Consider the following 19,110-nt stretch of genomic DNA (forward strand, 5'->3'; position numbering starts at 1 on the left):
CTTTTTAAACATGATGCAGGAGATTAGTGACTCAGCTTTACAAATGACAGTGTTGCAGGGATTTCTGTTGCTAAACTACTGTCTCAATTACCTTCAAAATAAAAGTGCAAAGTGGTCCTACACAAAACCCATGAGACAGTGACACTTAAATATCACGATACTTAATTGCATGTGATGTGATGCGATATTTTAAGTCACCTTTGGGGATGTTTTATGCATAAATGTTTGGATATGCGGCTACATTTTTGATGTGTAGTTGTTGGTCCTGTGTAGAATTGAGTTATGTTGTCGACTAAGGAAGCTGTCCTTCCCTCTGGACTGCAGCGATTATGATTTTATAATGGTTATGTAGTCAATATAGTTAATTTAGCCTTCATCACACGCCACATCAAACAGCCATGGAAGCTGATATTGGACAAAAGATCAGCTTACGTAATAGTTTTAATGAAGCTCAGTGGGTTGAGTGTTTTATTATAGTAACTTCAAAACACAGCTGAAGCTGATGAAGAATAACAGAAACCAAAACAAATCACGAAATGTTTCGTCGCATGAACGCATGAGAGAATGAAATTTTTAGTAGGCTTTCAATAATTGAGCTGCAGAATTGTTCTGTATTAAAAGTAATGTTGCGGTATTAAAAATTATCTTGATAAAAATTGCAACTAAAAATGCTAATGATGATCTGCACAGCCCCTGATGTCACAGTGCCGCAGGCGCTCAGGAGGAGGAGGTCACCGGTTCCACTTCAGCTTGAGGCACCGCTGTGTCCTCTGAGTTTCTCCTGATTTGCATCTATTTCCTCCAGGCACTCCGGTTTCCTCCCACAGTACCAAACCATACAGATGTTAGCTGATGATGATGCTGGTGCAAGGCTTGGTGTTTACTTGCTTATTTTGTGTATTGATTTGAAGGTATCTGTCTGGGAATTAAAAACTGATTTTTGACCATGTTTACATCTGATAATTCCAAACACAGTGCACACACCATCTTAACTGTTGTGCTCCACCCCCCTCTGCTGGACAGAGTCGGTCACAACACTGTATGGAAATTTAAAAAGTATTACGTCTGAAATGACCACCAGTTCCCAAATGTTGTTTTAAATATTTAGAGTTGAATAACAAAATGAGACAGACGTTCCCCGCTAAATTTACACAAAGATCAGAAGACACAAATCAATGTTGTGCTGAATGAAAAGGAGAGGAGATGCTGGCTGGGTGTGGGGGCGATGAGGTGAGAGCACCTCTATGTGTCTGCTGTGCCCACTCACAGCATTCAGCGTGAGAGGCAGCAGGCGCAGCACTCCGTCTATTTCAGACTCTGGACATGTGAGGCCTTTTCATCATGGTTTCCTCCAAGACCACACTGACTCATCCACACTTGTACACAAGCTCACTCCTGAGGCTACAAGGCAGAGAGTGGAGGAGAGAGAAAGAGAAATCAGTGACTAACTATGGAGGAATATTTCATATGGATGTCGCACTGGGACTCAAACCATCAAATTGAATGATTCAAATAAAAGTCACATCTTTTACCACAGTTAGCGAACTACTGTCATGGCTAATATAAATCAATCAGTCCAAAGAAAACCAAAGCCAATGTTACAAACAAGTCAGCTTTATTGAGTAATGATTTGACTCTGAATCCATGGAAACTGCTGATGCAGTGGTACTCTGCAAGTTTGACACGGGAGCACTTAAAGCAGCACTCCAGCACGCTCACCCAAGTGCAATAGAAAAGAAAGATCATGCTAGAGACTCAAGTGGACTTCTTTTGTTTCTTCTTCTCTGCCTCTTCCTCTTTTTCCTTCTCGATCTCAGCCACCAGGGTTTCGATCTCTTTGGATTCCAAAATCTGAAAGGAAAAAAAAATTACGCGTCAAATACCATAGATGGGAAATACAACTCAAACAGGATCTGATTCACTTTGAAGAGTAACTACCTTCAGAGGCTGATTCCTTCTGATGACAGCAAGTTCAATGTTTTTTCCTCCGGACTGAACCACCTACAACAGATTTTTTTATTAGCACAGTTCAAAAATAAAAAGGAAAAAGAAAGAAAACACCCCCACAAATGGCTTTAACCTAATGTCCTGCAGTGTGACAATGTTGAATACCATGTTGGTCAATGCCCCGTCCACAGCTGTCCCAGCATTCACTGTCCTTCCTTCAGTTTTACCCCTCTATTGAAGTCATCTAATCATATTGTCAAAATAACATCTAGTAATACCCCTGTGTCTTGCTTTCTCAGTAAGACATTGGCAGCCACACACTACAAGGCTGGATGTCTAGGTATGGATTTAATGGTCAAGTATCATTGGAGCCTTGAGCCTTCCTGCCAAACTTATGAAAGAACATAATAATTCAAATGTATGAGCAGCTTTGTTTGAATTCTCATTGGACAAAAAGGGACTGGCCTGTTGGGGCGCACTCATGCTATAGTGGGACATCAAGTGGCGGGCCACGGAGCTGCATCCTTATTCACTGTTTAAAAACTGCGAAGCGCATTGGATTCAGGGGTGTTAAGCAGCTACGCTAATCCTCTGTTTTAAAATCCATTACCATAGTTTGCGATGTCAAAGCTATATTACAAGTTTAGCTTGTAATTACACTTGTCTTGACTCCAATTTCACACCAATATAAATATATAAAATGATGTTGGAGTCGCTTGAGTTGTATGAAATGAAGATGCTTTTAAAAACACCACCCAATTTGAGTTTTTAGTATATAAATCTGGACTCACCTCCAGTAGGGCTTTGATGGCCAGCTTGATAGCTTCATTGTCACCGGCAATGGCTTCGTCAGTGTAGTTCTTCTCCAGGAACTCTCTTACAGTTTTAGCACTGCGGCCGATCGCATTAGCCTTAACACATTACACAATAAAAAAAAAATGATCATGAAGAATGAAAACCAACGATTGAGCAAAACCACACATAGTTAGAAAAAAGAGGGCGTTCTTTCTGACCTTCCAGGCGTGGTAGGTTCCTGAGGGGTCAGTTTGGTACAACCGCGGGGTCCCATCATAATCGAAGCCAACAATCAATGCGGAGATGCCAAACGGTCTGCGTCCATTGCTTTGAGTGTAGCGCTACAAACACATATACAATGTTGACCATTCTGTGGTGGCTGCAAAACTGTGGCACTACTACACTCTTTGGCTTCCAAAGGTCTTGATCACAAACCTGTTTCAGTGTTGCAATGTAGCGTGTGATGTATTCCACGGTGACAGGATCCTCCACAGTTAGCCTGTGGCTCTGGCACTCCACACGTGCTCTGTTAATGACAATCCGGGCATCTGCTGTCAGACCTTGAAAAGAAGAGTGGGGACCAATGCAACATTCTTAACACATGAATTGCAATTCATATAAACTATATCAAAGGAGTAAAAATACCAGATGGTTTTCACGCCCCTCTGTCATCATATGTCAGGTGACTTGCTAGTTAATGTATGTTAAAATCAAACAGGTTACCTGCAAACGCCATGCAGACATGCTCATCCAAGGCACAAATCTTGCGGACCGTCCTTTCCTCTTGCAACTTCGCTACAGACTTCTTCTCAACACCAAGAACGACAATGTCTTTGCCTCTGATTCCCACCTGAAGGCGGAGAAAAGGGGAGTTGATCAACATGAAGGAATGCAAAGACAAACCGGAACAGAGGAAAGAAATGAGGCCGGACCAAATAAACCCAATAAAATGTTTAATGCTTTGGCTATAAAAAGTTCAATGTTTGCATAAGACAAAGCATGAAACATCTGATAACATTCATTGAACCCAAAAAGAATAGAGAATTAGCAACAGATGCTTTTTCTAAGCTTTTCATACTTGATGTGTGTATTTTCTTCTTCGTTACTGGCAGGTGGTTTAGTATTACAGTCCGTATTTATTATATTTAATGATGGAAAATGACTCTCGGGTACATAGATGCACATTGCCAACCACTGGGATATCGAAACCATTATGAGCATGACATAGCAGCAAATGTTTGTTCCGCAGCGTTACATAAAATGGGTAACATTCAGCTCCATAAAACGCGATGTTGATTTAGGCATTCGTGTCTTAACAAGAGTGCGCTTTAGTTCACAAATCGGCTCCAGTATATAGATGTGCCAATGGGTGCTAGCAGCTAGCTAGTTCGATTTAGTTTCATTTATCACACTCACCGCGGTGGAGCCTTTCTTCACCGCTTCTTGTGCATATTCCACTTGGAAGAGATGACCGTCGGGAGAAAATACAGTAATTGCTCTGTCGTATCTCGCCGCCATCGCTTTTCAAGGCTGATCAAAATTGCGAAAAGAAGAGAAACTTGACACAAATGACTCAGCTAGTTAGCAGAAGCCGCGGAGCCGCAAGCTGTCCTGAGGTGATAGCGGCGCATGCGCGTGACCTACGAACCGGGGGATACCAAGGGAATTACAGGGGCGTGATGATTCGTTGGTGTTTTTGAGAGCAGATTTTAGTAAAAGGCGATAAGATTCAAATATAACCTGTCGATCGGAATAATTATCAAAATGAATATTATGTTGAAGGTTTATGAAATATTTGACTTTGTCCGCGAATTAAAAAGCATTTGGAATCAATCAATGTTTTGAAAAAAAAAAAACCGTGAATAAACTCCGTCGTATCTGTATTTTTATAGATATGGAAGTTGGAATAAACATGGTAAATCGCACTCCGACTTCTCCCCATCATGTTGTGTAGTCCGTTTCCTGTGTCCTTTGGGTTGTACCATTAAACAAAAAACGGTGGTGAATTACTGATTTAATGCAAATGTAAATTATTATATATCAATGTTAATGCCTTTTGTAGATAGAATGTTTCGTCTGATCATAATTATAACCACTTCATGTTTAGACTTCCACGTATTATAAAGAATAAAAGAATTTAACTTTTTCAAAAATGTCAGTCCCCCCCCTAAAACGGACGACAGTATTTTGAAATAGCGTCCTATTCCGAACAGTTCGGTCTGAGTTCCACTGATTTCAGTGTGCAGGCTGCTCTTTATATTTATGCCCTAGTTCGCCTGTTTCTTCAGTCTTATCATGTCGGTGGCGTTTGCACCTCACAGGCAGCGGGGGAAGGCGGACATCACGCCCGCTGGGATACAAAAGGTAATTCATCTTTGGAGCGTGTCGCAGAATGGAGGCTGAGTTAGCCTGGTGCTGTTAGCCTGGCAGCTAGTCGCGGTAGCATCCACGTCCGACCGAGAATAGATCGGAAACAATGATGCGGGGTCAAAGCGCGGCGAATATGAAACTCTCACGGACCTCCCATTCCGCACAGAGACGGCGGTTTTCTGGCACAACATAAAATTTCCTATTCCTCGCTTAATAAAGGCCTTTGGTATAGTTAGCTTCGCTCTGCTAGCGAGCAATATGCGTCTTTTGTTTGGTCACCCCACGTCTCTACTCTGCCCGCGTTATCCAGAATATTTCCATAAACCTGTCACTGTTGAGTATAAATAAAAAAATATATATTCTTATTCACTCTTGCAGCTACTCGATGAAAACAACCAACTTATTCAGTGTATAATGGACTACCAGAGCAAAGGCAAAACAGCGGAATGTTCACAGTAAGTGTTCTTCAAGCCTTCATGTTTGTTCATGCGCGTTGTTTCCAGCTTTGCCTGGGTGTTATGTTTTATCATCTCATTCACAGGTACCAGCAGATGCTTCACAGAAATCTAGTTTACCTGGCCACGATAGCAGACTCCAATCAAAACATGCAGTCTCTTCTCCCAGCTGTAAGTGTTGGTCTGAAAATACATTTCACTTTCCAGAAAACAATAACTGAAATACGTCTAAACAACACATACACGAAAATGTCGCCAATGTATCATCTATTATTGCCTTTTGTATTATGATATAAACAGTTTTTTCATTACCAAACTGACTATGATGCTTCATCTTGTCTATGTAAATAGATTGAGTGTTCATGTACTAACTCTGAATGTGACACCTGCATCTAGAAATATTTCATAACTTTGGATATTACTTCACCATTTTAGTGGTTTAAATGAAGTTATTTAGGGCTGCAACGATTAGTTGGCATATAATCGACTAATTGATTAGACGCCTACTGTTGAGGCTCCAGGATCTTTGGGGAAAACAAATTTTAAAAAATTAAAAAAACGTATTTTGAGCAATTAAAATGTTACGTTTCAACGCAGCACTTACTATTTACAACAGTAGAGATCAGTCGTCAGCCCGTACACATTGCTAGTGTTATTATTCTAGTTTCTAAAGACTGTTTATCGCACTATCATCACGAGTCTGTATTTATCAACCTGTACTTATCCGCCGTCTGTGTCGACCAGAGTCATTTGATATTTCCCCGACTGTGTGACAATGTCAAGTTGTAAATTGTGGCAACAAATGTACTAATGTTGATCCGAGTAGAAAACCGTGTTTTGTTCAAGTTGAATCAAACTAACTGACAATATTGCTTAACTCTGCTTTATAAACCTTCAGCCGCCAACTCAGAACATGCCCATGGGTCCAGGTGGGATGAACCAGAGTGGTCCACCCAATCAGCCTCCCCACGGTCACAACATGCCCTCAGAAGGTATGGTGAGTGGCGGACCCCCTGCGCCACATATGCAGAACCAAATGAACGGACAGATGGCTGGTAAGTGACCCTTCCTCATCTTGCTAATTTGCTTTTTCACATCTCCCTCCGTCCGTCCCTCCGCTGGGTTGCCTAGCAACACCACTGCTGTGAAGAGAGTTGCTATGCTGAAGGATGATGTCACCTTTTTGGCAGCGGTGGTCCTTCCTGTGATTTATTTATTTATTTTTTTGGGGCCTATTTTAATCTTGAAATTAAGCGCACATGCTTATTATCATCATTATTACATGCCTGGCTCTCACTAGGCTGCATTCATGTTCTCTATGCATCTTCTGAAAGACATTTTTCAATTATTCATGTTATTTACTCTTAGGTCCCAATCATATGCCAATGCAAGGTCCCGGCCCCGGCCCGAATCAGCCTCCCAACATGCCCAGTGGGTCCATGAACATGCCCCCCAACAGCCATGGGTCGATGGGTGGTTACAATCACCCTGTCCCGTCCTCCCAGGGGATGCCAGCACAAAGCCAAATGAACATGACTCAGGGCCAGCCCATGGGCAACTATGGACCCAGGCCAAGCATGAACATGCAACCCAACCAAGGTATGACACAGTAAAGCAGTTCCTGTTGAGATGTAGAGTGAGCTTACCACGTGGTGTGATTTCAGGACCCATGATGCACCAGCAGCCTCCCTCTCAGCAGTATAACATGCCTCCTGGTGGTGGTGGACAGCACTACCAAGGGCAACAGAACCCAATGGGGATGATGGGTCAGGTCAACCAAGGGAATCATGTAATGGGGCAGCGGCCGATGCCCCCTTACAGGCCCCCTCAGCAAGGTAGACTAAAGCAGTGTGTGTTTGTCAAGTGTGCAAGTTGAGTTTCACTCTTTTCTCCCCTAACCCACTTTCTTTCACACCTTATTCAAGTTCACCTTGATTTATTCTTCCTTCCACATCAGTTCCTCACGACACCTTGCTGATTCGACTTGTTACCTGAAAAAATAGCGCCAAATTAAGCTGCAGCAGGGAATCCATCCTCTTGACTCCCCCCCTTCACACATTCGATCCAACAACACGTTGAATCTACTTGTGTGTATGTTGTGTGTATGTGTACGTAGGACCCCCACAGCAGTACCCAGGGCAGGAAGACTACTATGGCGACCAGTACAGTCACGCAGGACAGGGAGCCTCGGAAGGTAGGAGAAACCCTCCTGTCACAAGAGACTCCACAAACAAGACCCAGGAGATCTGTTAAGACTCGAATGATGCGGAGAGACTGTGACTCAGAAGTATCTTCAGTATTTCTGGGATATCTGCGTGACTTTGGGTTGGAGTTTTTCAATGACACGCACATCAAAACATTTGTTTTGCATCTCTTCTTTTTTTCGACTCTACAGTGTTCCTCTTACTGAATTTGGGCGTCTCAATCAAGGTTGGGCCTTGAATTAATCTGAATAGTTTTATCATCTTGCACCTAATTTCACCCTTGTATCCAGTAAAGTCAGGCCTTGAGCTGCAGCGGCACTTCTGTTTTGGGTGCCATGTGCACCATCACTTTTTTTTCCTGTAGGTGTAGCTGGTAAGAACAAGTGTGGGTCCTCTCTGACTTGGCCCCTTTTGGAGTTCTGTCACTGACACACAGTCAGTGGAACAGAATCGCCTCCTATGATTAACTTGTGCACAACTTACTGTCTCACACATGAAACTGTCACATGCATTTTTGCAACCCATTAGGCTCCTTTTAAAATGATATCAAACCATGGTGTTATCATAACTGATCCGCTTCCCTGACAAAGCATGAGCAGTCTGTTTAGAACGACTAATATTTGTTGCAACCTCATGAACTGATTAACATGTGACTCCTTTGCCTCTTTGTCCAATTAACATTTGTTTTTGTTGCCCCCTTCTCCTTACTGCACTGTTTTCTTTGGCCTTTTCATACACTTAAGTGTTTGCTATGTTTCTTTTGAGCAGCCTTTTAATCACTTTCAAAGTCCAGGATTTAGAGGAATATCTCCTGATTCGGCTGTTGTTGTCTTTATTTAACTGATGTGAGTGTGTGTGTGTGTGTGTGTGTGTGCTTCAGGTGTTGCATTGTAAGTAGTAGTGCAACGACGTAAAAGGTTTTTAAAGTTTTGTTGTTGCTATTCTTGAATGTAGCGTTGTTTTTATTGACAAGATGTGATCTCACAAAGGTAATGCCCAGTACGGCCAACAGCAAGAAGCGTATCAACAAGGGCCCCCCCAGCAGCAAGGCTACCCTCCTCAGCAGCAGTACCCTGGTCAGCAAGGATACCCTCCACAGCAACAGGGCTACGGTGAGTTTAGGCTGTGTTGTTGTGCTACTGTTGACCAGTCATGGTCACTTGTGTGCGGTGAGTTACAGGCTGCAGTGAGAGGCGAGAAGTGAAAGTGACACGCCTCTGGAACAAACTACAATGTGTAAAATATGCAGAATGAAATGATCATATAGGGCAAAGGTTCTTAAACTGTAGGTCGTGAATAGAATTAGGTGTAAAACAAAACTATAGGGGGCGCTTGCGGCCCAACCATGGGCCTCAGCCCTATGGTTAAGAGTCCCTGATATATGGTCTACAAAGTTGGTTCTGTTGAGTTACAAGTGTAAAAATTGCTTCTAAGAGCCATGTTGCATAGAGCGAGAACCGGAAAGGAGCCTTTGTGGCGTTGCTGGAGGTAGATCCTGTCAGTGCACCATGTGAAAAAAGCTCTCTGTATCACAGATGCAATGCCAAACTTCTAACCAAAAGGGTCATTAGAAATAGATGAAGTAAGTTTAAAGAATGCGAAACGAGTGACATCCATCAGTGTGTCGCTGCTTTACAGGATTGTTTTGCCCTGAAAGTTTGCCTCAAACTGGGTTTATACTGTCATTCTAACGCATTGTTTTGTACTGCTCAACCCTCTCTAGAGTTTTCCATTACACTTATATTGCAGTGTATTCCAGTGTTGCCGTTGTTGTCTGCCATCTCTGATCCTTCAGACACTTCATCCTCTCACAACATTTGATCCTGAACGCAGAATGACCTTAGTTTTCTCCTGAGTCTGACATCATTTCAAACAATCCTCTTTTAGGCCCCTCCCAAAGTGGCCCAGGACAGTACCCTAATTACCCCCAAGGACAGGGACAGCAGTACGGTGGCTATCGCCCGCCACAGCCCGGACCCCCTCAAGGCCAGCAGCAGCGCCCCTATGGCTACGATCAGGTGAGTATGGCTACAACCAGGGAGGTGACTTAGGCCTTGTAGTGTGAGCTCCGTTTTTTTCATCTGTAACTGTGATTGTTGTAGGGCTGCCCCCTGTCATTTAATAGCATTTGATTTTGTTACTGTCTGTCTGCAACATTTGCTTTGTTTAATCCATCCATAATCTTGTCAGCATTTTTTCCTTTCGTTTTGCTTTAAGTTCTGTAATGAAATGTCCATACAGTGTATGTCAGTTTAGAGTTTTCCACTCCCGGACTCACCGGTCATTGTAGCATTTGAAAGGGGGCGGCCCTACAAATCGATGTTCTAGACTAGCCTGGAGAACTAGACCTGAGCATGCTCTCATGGCTTTTTCTGTTGAAGCAATGTACGCTACTATTATCTGTCACGTGCAACTGTGCATTACTTCTGCTGATAAACATCGCATGGCAGGCAAATATGAGGGCTTTGGTTCTTCCTCCTGGAGAGCTCCTCGTGACAGTGTTTGTGAAGGAAGATCGATTTGTTGCCCTGTTTTCCCTGTGGCCTCGTGTGAGGACCACAGCTACACTTTGATATCTTTATCTTTGAATATTCAGGCGCACATGAGGAAATAAAGACCCGGGGAATTGAACCCCTGACTAGATCTATAAGAAGCAAAGGTAATGGTTGCTGTGAAGACCTCAACGTCCAATCTAGACGTTTGACCACTTAGACCTAATTTGCATTTATTTTTGTTTTCCTCTGTCTCTTTTTACATGATCTCTCGTATGTCTTCTTTTCACTTCCCTGTGTATAGTTAAAGTAATACCTGTTCTTTTTGTTTTTAACACCTGTATTTTGTTGGCTGTCAGGGGTCGAATAGTGAGTCGTGAGGTCCACCAACACAGCATGCTCCTGGCTCAGGTGTAAATGGATGCAAATGTATTATATGTTGAAAAAAAAACAGTGACTTCTTCATCGTAAATATTAAGCACAAACCTCGACCCCTGTTTTAAACCATTGACTAGTGATGTACTCGCGCTGAATTCTACCTCAGTAGCCGATAAAAGCCTCGCTACTGCTCAGTAAGAGTCTCAAACTGTACATGCTGCCACCTGCTGGACAAATCTATTAACTACAGCTGTAGATTAGATGACGTGTTATGATTGAGTGAATAGATTTTTGTGAATTATGACCTGTTCTTAAGTTAACACGGTGATGTCATATTTCCTCCCCCCTCCCCCACAGGGCCAATATGGGAATTACCAACAATGAGAAACGGTCTGAACATCCCTCACAGATCTGCTGTGATATCCTTCTGAGCTCCGACTGAGCTGCGGTCAGGTGGTTTGGCAAACACAAGAGTGAAAAAACACATTCCCCACCCCACTCTCACCCTGAGCTATCAGCTTTGACTGTAAACCGTGTCATTTCATGGGCAACAAATGTATCGACCATTGGACACCGAGAGAGCAATGCCTTAAAATGGAACTGCCTTATCCTCCAGCATTGCCGATTGTGACGCAGGCTTGTACGTTTTTCGGGTGTCAGAGATTCCAACGTGCGTCGAAGAGCGAGTCCATTCTGGCGCGGTGTCGTTTCTCCGTCAGCTTCCTGTTCACGAGAAGCAATAAAGCCAGCAGTGCGGGAAACAAAAGCACCGCTCACTTCCTGCTAGAACATGGTACATGTCTCATTGTATGTGATAATGTAAAAATGTATTTTATTCTTTTTTTGAGCAGGATAACTTTGTATTGAGACAATGCAGACTAGTACTAAAGTTGTGTTGTTTATTTCTGATGTGTATGTGTCAAATGTGTTTTTTTTTTTACGATCCCATCGAGCGCCAACTTTGCTATTGTCGCGATTGTTTTCTGTCATTGTAGTTTTTGAAGGAGCAAAAAAAACTTGTTTTCAGGCAAGATTTGGTCTGTCCGTGGACTGCAAATTTATTATCAACCACAGGGTGGAGTCACTTCAACTTTAGGTCAACGCTGGAGGCCCCTCGTTCAAAAACTCTGGTATTGAAGGTTCACTGTTGGAAAAAAATGTACCATAAGATGTGAAAACTGTTCTGACATTTGACAGTAAAGACTGGTTGTGCAGTTTTGTTCTATCACTGGTTTGGTCCTTTTTGTTTTGTGGTGCATACTTTCTGGACCCTGTATGTACAGAGGCATGAGAGAGGAGGGCTGCTGTCCCTTGTATTGTTTATATGGCTGTTTTAATATTCTGCACCCGTCTCTGTGGTGGCCACGTTTGTGTCTTGGTAATGTAAAACTGTACATTATAATAAATTGGAAAAAATCTTTAATATACATTTGTATTTTTTTTTTTCTATCGTTCTAAATTCGGCTCCCAACTGGCAGGTGAAAGTGCGTCGTCTCCCATTCTGACCGGTAATGACCCCGCCGGCTGAAAGTCCAGATTTATCCACCCAAAATTACCTTGCCCGTCCCTCTTCCCCGCTCAGTCCCCTCCAGAGAGGGAGAGCGACTACCTGTCACATGGAAGAGAAGTGATACAGATGGTGCGCCAGATGTGTGGCCGAAGCTCGTGATGGGAGAGCGTTGAGAGTCCGCGGTTTGTGTCTGGTTTAGATGATGAGTGTTGCTATGTAGCGCCCCTCTGAGGGGGAAGTGTATTTGTGAACTTTTTTTTTCCCCTCTCTCGTCGGTGTTCTATTTCTTAATGTGCCCGGATTTGGGTTTAGCAGCGTCTCCCAGTCACCTCACCATCCTGCTGCTCCACAGCTGGCCGCCCCACCCTTCCCAGCTGCCACTGGGGCTCCCCCCGGTCCCGCTGCCTGGCAGGGCTTGCGTTGTGGGCGCACCCCCACCAGCTCTCCCCAGCAGATGCTGCCCTCAGCTGAGCCCTCGCAGAAGGTATTGGGGTCGGACAAAGTCACTCCTCCTGCGACTGTGTGAGGCCGGTCAGAGTTTAGGATGGAGAGAGTGGAAGGACTTGGAGTCCATGAAGAGCCTTTACATTATCACACAATTTTCTCCTGAAAATAGTGTAAAACGTTTAGAAATTACACTTTACTATACATCCCTGGTTGCTATACAGTAATACAATTTATGAGTGGAACACTACCATCTAGTGGCGGGAGGCTGTCACAGCATGAGTCCTTTACTAAGAATAATGTAACTTGCGTCCCACCGTTTCCAAAACTGTTCAGGGAAAGACAACTATTTTTTTGTCTGGTCTCGTATTTGCAGTGCCTTTAGCTGATAACCACTGGACTGTTCATGTAGGTCTTGAGGTGCCAAAGCGTCCTCCTCAGAATCAAAAGAGACCCGTGACGGCCAGAGAGGATCCCAAATGAAACCAGAACATATGAAGGATGCTCTTCTCTGAGTCTCAGAAATGACTAAGCTCAACTTAATATTGCTGCTGATGTTACGACGAAGAGGTCACCAGTCGGCTCAGTCATCTCGGCCTGTTTTTGGTCTATTTTCAACCCCAAAATATAGATTTAAATTTCCCTTCCCCCTAGCGCTTATCCACAATTCTTCACTTTTATGCAGAATTTCATTATTTTGTGCTTCAAAATAAATACCTTTTAAACGTCCCCGACTCGCTACTAATTCAATTTTTGATTCATAATTTAATTTTGAATGAAACAAAATGCCGGCCGATCAAACTGTTCCAATATTTAACCTTTGTGGTGTGGCAGCACCGTTTAAGAGGACGATTATCACCTTCAACATTTTGATAATTACAATTCCAGGCGCCTTTCAAAAGAGGCACCTCAACACAGAGCGTAAAATGACATTGTGATCATAGCTGGCAGGCAAAATGTGATCTCTCCCTCCTGCCTCCCCCTTCACTCTCTCATTGCCCCACTCTCGGTGTGACAGAAAGTCTATGGGGAGGTATAAGAGGTAGTTATGGGGGGAATGCAGCAGCCTCCACAGTTTAATTGGAGATGTGTCACACTAAATAAATGGTGCAAAAACAAGTGCTGACTGGAGGCTTGAGGGAGGGGCCCTGGGGAAGCTGCCTGTTTTATTGGGCAGGAGCTTTGCACCGCTCCAGGGTGAAAAGGGGCTATGCACCGCTTAGATACCCTCCAACCACTCCCCGAGACTAGCAGCAGGAAAAGACAAAGTAGTTTGTTTCACTTGCTCAGGAAAGAGCATCTTATTTCTAAAGTGGGTGACCCAGTTATTTTGATCTCCAATAAGTAACATATCACTGCATCAGAGCGCAATCCACGCAACTGCTTTCTCAGTCAAGTGCTGGAATGAACGGCCACTTAAATAGATTCAATATATTAACTTCCCTCATATATTTTGCTAAAAAACAAAACAAATTCAAGACACACAAGTCCAAACTCACTTTGCAAGTTTTCAGGGACCCTAGAAAAGACGTGCGCAATCGGCTCTCGAGCCTCGCATTTGACTCATGATCAAATATCGATGGACTTCTCGAAGCTCATTTCACTCATTTAAATGTTGTTCTCATAATTGTTATGAGATTTTCTGCAGTAAATATGGAAGCACGGCGGAAGAATTACCTACAGCCTGCAACGCTTGGGTTGGATACCCGCTACTCCCGGCCACTAAGGGCCTGAAAAGAAGGAAGACCCGAACCATTGCAAGCCTCCACATTACATTACACTAGGGATCACTGCAGAGCAGAAACGCTACCATCTAGTGGTGGGACATTAACATGGAGCTTCACGCAAACCATTTCAAGCTGTTGCAGACCACTTTCAAGAACCTTCTGCAGCTCAGTTCTGCAGCTCAAACCTAAAGGAGGACATGTTCCTCCATCACACCTCAGAGCTGATGAACATCTGTGGTGTTTGGAGACACAAGTCCCGAAGCCTTTTCTTGCCCTCAAAAAGAACCGATGATCGATGATGAAAAAACCCTCCACACTGGTCACCTGTTCCAGAGCTTCAAGTTCACCGCCGCACTCCATCAAAAACCTGAAAATACGACGGTGACATCTACCCATTTACCGGAGCATTACATCAGCGTTCCCCTCCCACTTGGAGGTAAAACCCCTTCCCCCGCTGCCATGACCTCTGTCTTATCTACAGACAGAATGTGTTTTCCAATACTCTATCAATGCTGCTATAGCTGCTGCAGATCAGTGTGTGTGTGTGTCTCTCCACCGCTCCAGTTTTGATTTACCTCGACAGTCTGCTTCCGTAATTGGATGTGACACCACTTTCCCCGTTCCCCCGGTGGGATAGACTGGAATCGGACTATTATGGCCGCGGTCATGAATATGTCATGACAATGGCAAACAAAGGCTCGTGATTTGGTTAAGACGGTGTTTATTGTGCTGTCTGCTCGGCTGCCGCAGGCTCCGGGAGATTTATGGAGAAGATGATGCGCTCAGAAGTGATCATCCGCGAGTCGACTGTCCAAACCATTGGTTCTTTTTTACTTTGGCCTTGGCTCCTGTGAACTTTCGGACCGTTTTGCATGCATTTGATGCGCCTTTGTCTCCGTGTTTTTCTTCAAAGTGTTCGGTGGTCTTATCAAACTGCTGCTCTTGTCTCATAAAAGTAGTCTCTGGTGGAGAAGCAGGTTTTCCCAGCGCCTGCATAATTGTTGTAATTTGCTTTCCCTTTGGGTAAACATGGCTGTTTTGATGTCTCTGGCATCCTCCATTGGCTGAGTTTCCCTCTCATCCCGAGCAGCCTCCGTCACGGCCCGGGGTGACACAAATAGATCCTTCCCCTGAAGGCGCACGTAGACGCTCATGGGCACAATCGATAAGGGCCGCTCCTCACTGGAGCTGTGCTGGTATTAAAAGCGCCCAGCGAGCTGCTTCTCACCGCGCCGGCGTTTTAGGGAAATAAAGCTATTGATCCGGCCGGGCCCTCTGGTGGAGCATGAACCTGGCCCCACAAATTAGAACGTGCTCATCTGGACACATCTGCCCGCAAGGATCCCAAAAAGCCGGTCCTATGGCGAGGATGTGAGGCCCGCTGCTTCCGATGATGAGCCCAGCGCCACTTGACGCCGAGGAGACGTCTGGACGCCCAGGACTTCCATTAGAGGCCCAGGATGATGGCGTGGGTCGATGTGGTCATGTTTGGTCGGGGGTCCTCTGTTTCTTCTTCCCTCGCGATGTCAGGAGCGGGGAGTCGTGACCCGAGGTGAACCCCAGCGTCTGACTGGAAGGACGATGAGCGGCACAGCCTCCTTGAAACGGAGCAGCTCTTTGACTCTTTATATCCAGATTTGAACATTTGTTTATACTTTTCAGGATCGGCGCAGACACAAGCAGAGACAGTGTTTTGCTCGACCAGTGGGGAGCTCGGAAGTTCTCTGCCCCAGTTCTCCGTGTCCTTGAGAGCTGTGCCTTCAGGCCAGCGCTGGTGGGGTCCTGCGGAGCACAATGTGTGCTTCTCACTCGGGCTCCCGCTGCACTCCAGCGCCCCTGCCTGGCTCTGGAGGGTTGCCAAGCTCTGAGGGGTTGTCCATGAGAGTGGGGAGCGAGGGAGGGGGGGTGGAGCCAGCTCGGAACCGCAGAACTGTTCCAAACATCCCTCTTCCTTCTCTGAAGCCGACCTCTTCATGTAAATCACTGTGTCTGAATAACAACAGGCGCTTTGATTTTATTTGTTTTTTTTTAGAAATAATTATCTGAAGTGCTGTAAACAAAAGAATTCAAAAATGAAAGAATGGATTTCAAAGAAATGGGGGAAATGATGGGAACAGATATTTGGCAGGGTTCCAAATTACCATCTGGATCCACCAATCTTTTCAAGTCTTCCTCATTCTCTGCGGAGCAGGACGTCAACAATATTCTTCTTTGTGCCTTCTGTGCGTGTTTTACAAGTGAGGCGCAAACACTGCCACCTGCTGTCTGTCGAGCTCATTGCAGTCAATGATATTTCAAATGAAATAAATAGGTTTCAAGTCTTCATGTAAAATCAACTGGGTAACAAGGGTGATAATAATAATATTAATAATAATATACCACATTTGTCCTTCCATTGAATTATTTAAGGGTGGAAAAATACATTGCTTCAATATGGTTTTACTTGTTCTTTCTTTTTAACCAACTCAGTTAAAATTCCAGTGAATTCATTTCGGCACAAAGGAACCACTACAGCTGTACTCTATATATCAAACTATTTAACTTTTCTGTACATTTCTTACAGTCTTGTCCTTTTATCTGAATATTTCTAATCTGAGACAAGTAAGATGTTTGCAATTGGCCGTTTTAAAACCTCTAAAAGTAATTAAATTAAGAATTACTTCATCACAATGTGGCTACGGCCAAAATAAGGAGAAAATATCAAATTTAAAATGTAAAAATAAGTTGACAATCACAATAGGGAAATCCAATGCATGTAAGCTCCTGGATAATTATACAATAATACAATACAAACACATGCCTTTTAAAACTTTCGTTATGTTTTCACGCATATTTGTTTATGAATAAATAAATTACAAGAGAGGCGTATTGATTTACATCCGTTCTTTTGTTTTCATCGCAGATTTTGTTCAGACATCAATCGCTGCCTTTGGCTTTGTAATAGCTATTAATAAAACTCTTTGTAAGCACTGTTGGTGCAGCTCAACATCACAGCTTTGTCATGTTGGTTTAACAAAGTGCAGCTGGATGCGCCACACAAAACTCTTCATATTTAATCTGTACAGATGTAACGCTGTTTTTCTCTCTTTTCTACCGCAATTAATATGGATATTGGCCCGAGAGCAAAGATAAAGATCCATTTTCTAATATTTTTGTCCTTGGATTGTGCACTTGGGGAATTCACTCCCCCTTTTTCACTCTCCTTGCCTGGCTCGGGGAATTGGTGGGATGAGAGGCTATTCCCTAAATAGCCCATGGCAAGAGGTATCCTGATTAGCATGCTGCCTGCTCTCTGGCAGCCGTCCTCCAGGCCACCAACACTATCACTTACGTGCTGTTTGTATTTGTAGTTGATAGTGTGTGCCGTTATAATTGGAATGAGCTCAGGAACCTCGTTTGCTTTTGATCCGCTGCCAGCCACCGAGAGTGCTACTGGGCCACAGCTCTCACCTCCACGCTCCCAGTGGATTGTGGGAAACTGCAACGCTTATGTTCTAAAAAGCGCCTGACAGCATCTCACTCAAGGTCGAGCAATGTGATGGTGAAGTGTAGAGAGGAGGACTGAAACAAAGGTGGAGGAAAAAGTTGAACTCGGATTTGACGAGCCGCCGCGATGACAACTAGGTGTTCTTCGCCTGGGATTTAACGGTTAGTGGGGCTGTTTTTCTGCCCACATGCACGGTGCTAAAGGTAGCGTCACCCCACATTTCGCTTCAAGGTTCAAGACAACAATACAGTCAGTAACAATGTCCATTTTCCCGTCATGTTTCTTGTTGTCCTTTGATCTCTTTTTCAATTATGTTTATGTTCCGAACAAAAATACACATTAAAGGAAACACCAGAAATTCACAAAAAAAAGTTTATGTGCTTGGCGGAGGTGGATAAAACTAACAATTTCTTTGCTATGGAGACAGGTTTTGTTTATGCCAATCACGTGGCACGTGGACGTTGTGGTCCAAAAAATGGGGGATTGATAAAGTGGGATATGTTTCGGAGTAGAGCTGCTGCTTCTCCACGTCGAGAGGAGTCAGTTGAGGTGGTTCAGGCATCTTGTGAAGAGGCCCCCTGGATGCCTGGCCTTGGAGGTGTTTCAGTCACGGCCAGCTGGGAGGAGACCAAGGGGTCGACCCAGGACCAGGTGGAGGGATTATATCTCTACACTGGTATAGGAGCGTCTCGGGATCCCCCAGTTGGAGTTGGTGGAGAAGGCCGAGAAGGGAGAAGGGCGTTTGCCGTGACCTTCTGAAGCTGCTGCCCCCACGATGAATGGATGTTTGCGGGGGACAAAGAACATATTTCTGCAGTTCATAGTAGTGAACATTAATGCTCTTCAGGAAGGAAAACAAAACAGAAACTGAACAGTTTATTAGTTGTTGACTGTCAGCTGTTTTGTGGCGGAGAGATGCTTTCTGATGACATCATTTCATGGTGCACTCCCCTCTTTATAATCGCAAAATAATAACAAATGTAAACTTGCTGAAAATGGCATTTTCTTTCTTTGCATTTTCGTCAAAAGATGTCAAAACATTCAGATGGAAACTTGTCTAGTGTCTTTTGTGTGTCCCGCACCTCTTGCCCTGAGTAGCTGAACCTCCTTAAAATCATAAACAACCAGTCATAAATCAATAAAACACAGACTATATATGTTCTGGAAGTGACTACTTGGTCACTCTCCCGTCCCCAAACTGACTCCAACTGAAAGAGAGAAAGATGTTTGTGATACTACTGGAACAGGTCAGGATTTGTAATGACGCGGACGACAGGACTGTTATTTACGAAGGGTGACAA

At 44.0% G+C, this 19,110-nt stretch overlaps 2 protein-coding genes across 7 annotated transcripts; one reads left to right on the top strand and one right to left on the bottom strand.

Moving 5' to 3' along the window:
• Positions 1-1,604: 1,604 nt before the first annotated feature.
• Positions 1,605-4,382, bottom strand: psma8 (proteasome 20S subunit alpha 8). The gene is made up of 7 exons (XM_053883134.1): positions 4,159-4,382; positions 3,466-3,592; positions 3,178-3,302; positions 2,961-3,083; positions 2,739-2,858; positions 1,939-2,001; positions 1,605-1,851 (listed from the first exon to the last, which is right to left on the bottom strand). Exons 1-7 carry the CDS (start codon positions 4,258-4,260, stop codon positions 1,756-1,758), a joined length of 756 nt encoding a protein of 251 aa, XP_053739109.1. The 5' UTR covers positions 4,261-4,382; the 3' UTR covers positions 1,605-1,755.
• Positions 4,383-4,945: 563 nt separating this feature from the next.
• Positions 4,946-12,064, top strand: ss18 (SS18 subunit of BAF chromatin remodeling complex). Of its 6 annotated transcripts, XM_053884132.1 has the most exons (11): positions 4,946-5,106; positions 5,491-5,567; positions 5,654-5,738; positions 6,466-6,622; positions 6,936-7,166; positions 7,232-7,402; positions 7,684-7,761; positions 8,761-8,883; positions 9,659-9,789; positions 10,368-10,430; positions 10,999-12,064. In XM_053884132.1, exons 1-10 carry the CDS (start codon positions 5,038-5,040, stop codon positions 10,383-10,385), a joined length of 1,140 nt encoding a protein of 379 aa, XP_053740107.1. In that variant the 5' UTR covers positions 4,946-5,037; the 3' UTR covers positions 10,386-10,430; positions 10,999-12,064. The 6 variants fall into 6 exon arrangements, 5 of the variants coding, with proteins under 5 accessions (XP_053740107.1, XP_053740106.1, XP_053740105.1 ...); XR_008416440.1 differs by having other exon boundaries at positions 9,659-10,430; XM_053884131.1 differs by lacking the exon at positions 10,368-10,430.
• The last annotated feature ends 7,046 nt before the right edge of the window (positions 12,065-19,110 follow it).

This window comes from Synchiropus splendidus, chromosome 13 (assembly GCF_027744825.2).
Source record: "Synchiropus splendidus isolate RoL2022-P1 chromosome 13, RoL_Sspl_1.0, whole genome shotgun sequence".
Classification (NCBI taxonomy): Eukaryota; Metazoa; Chordata; class Actinopteri; order Syngnathiformes; family Callionymidae; genus Synchiropus; species Synchiropus splendidus.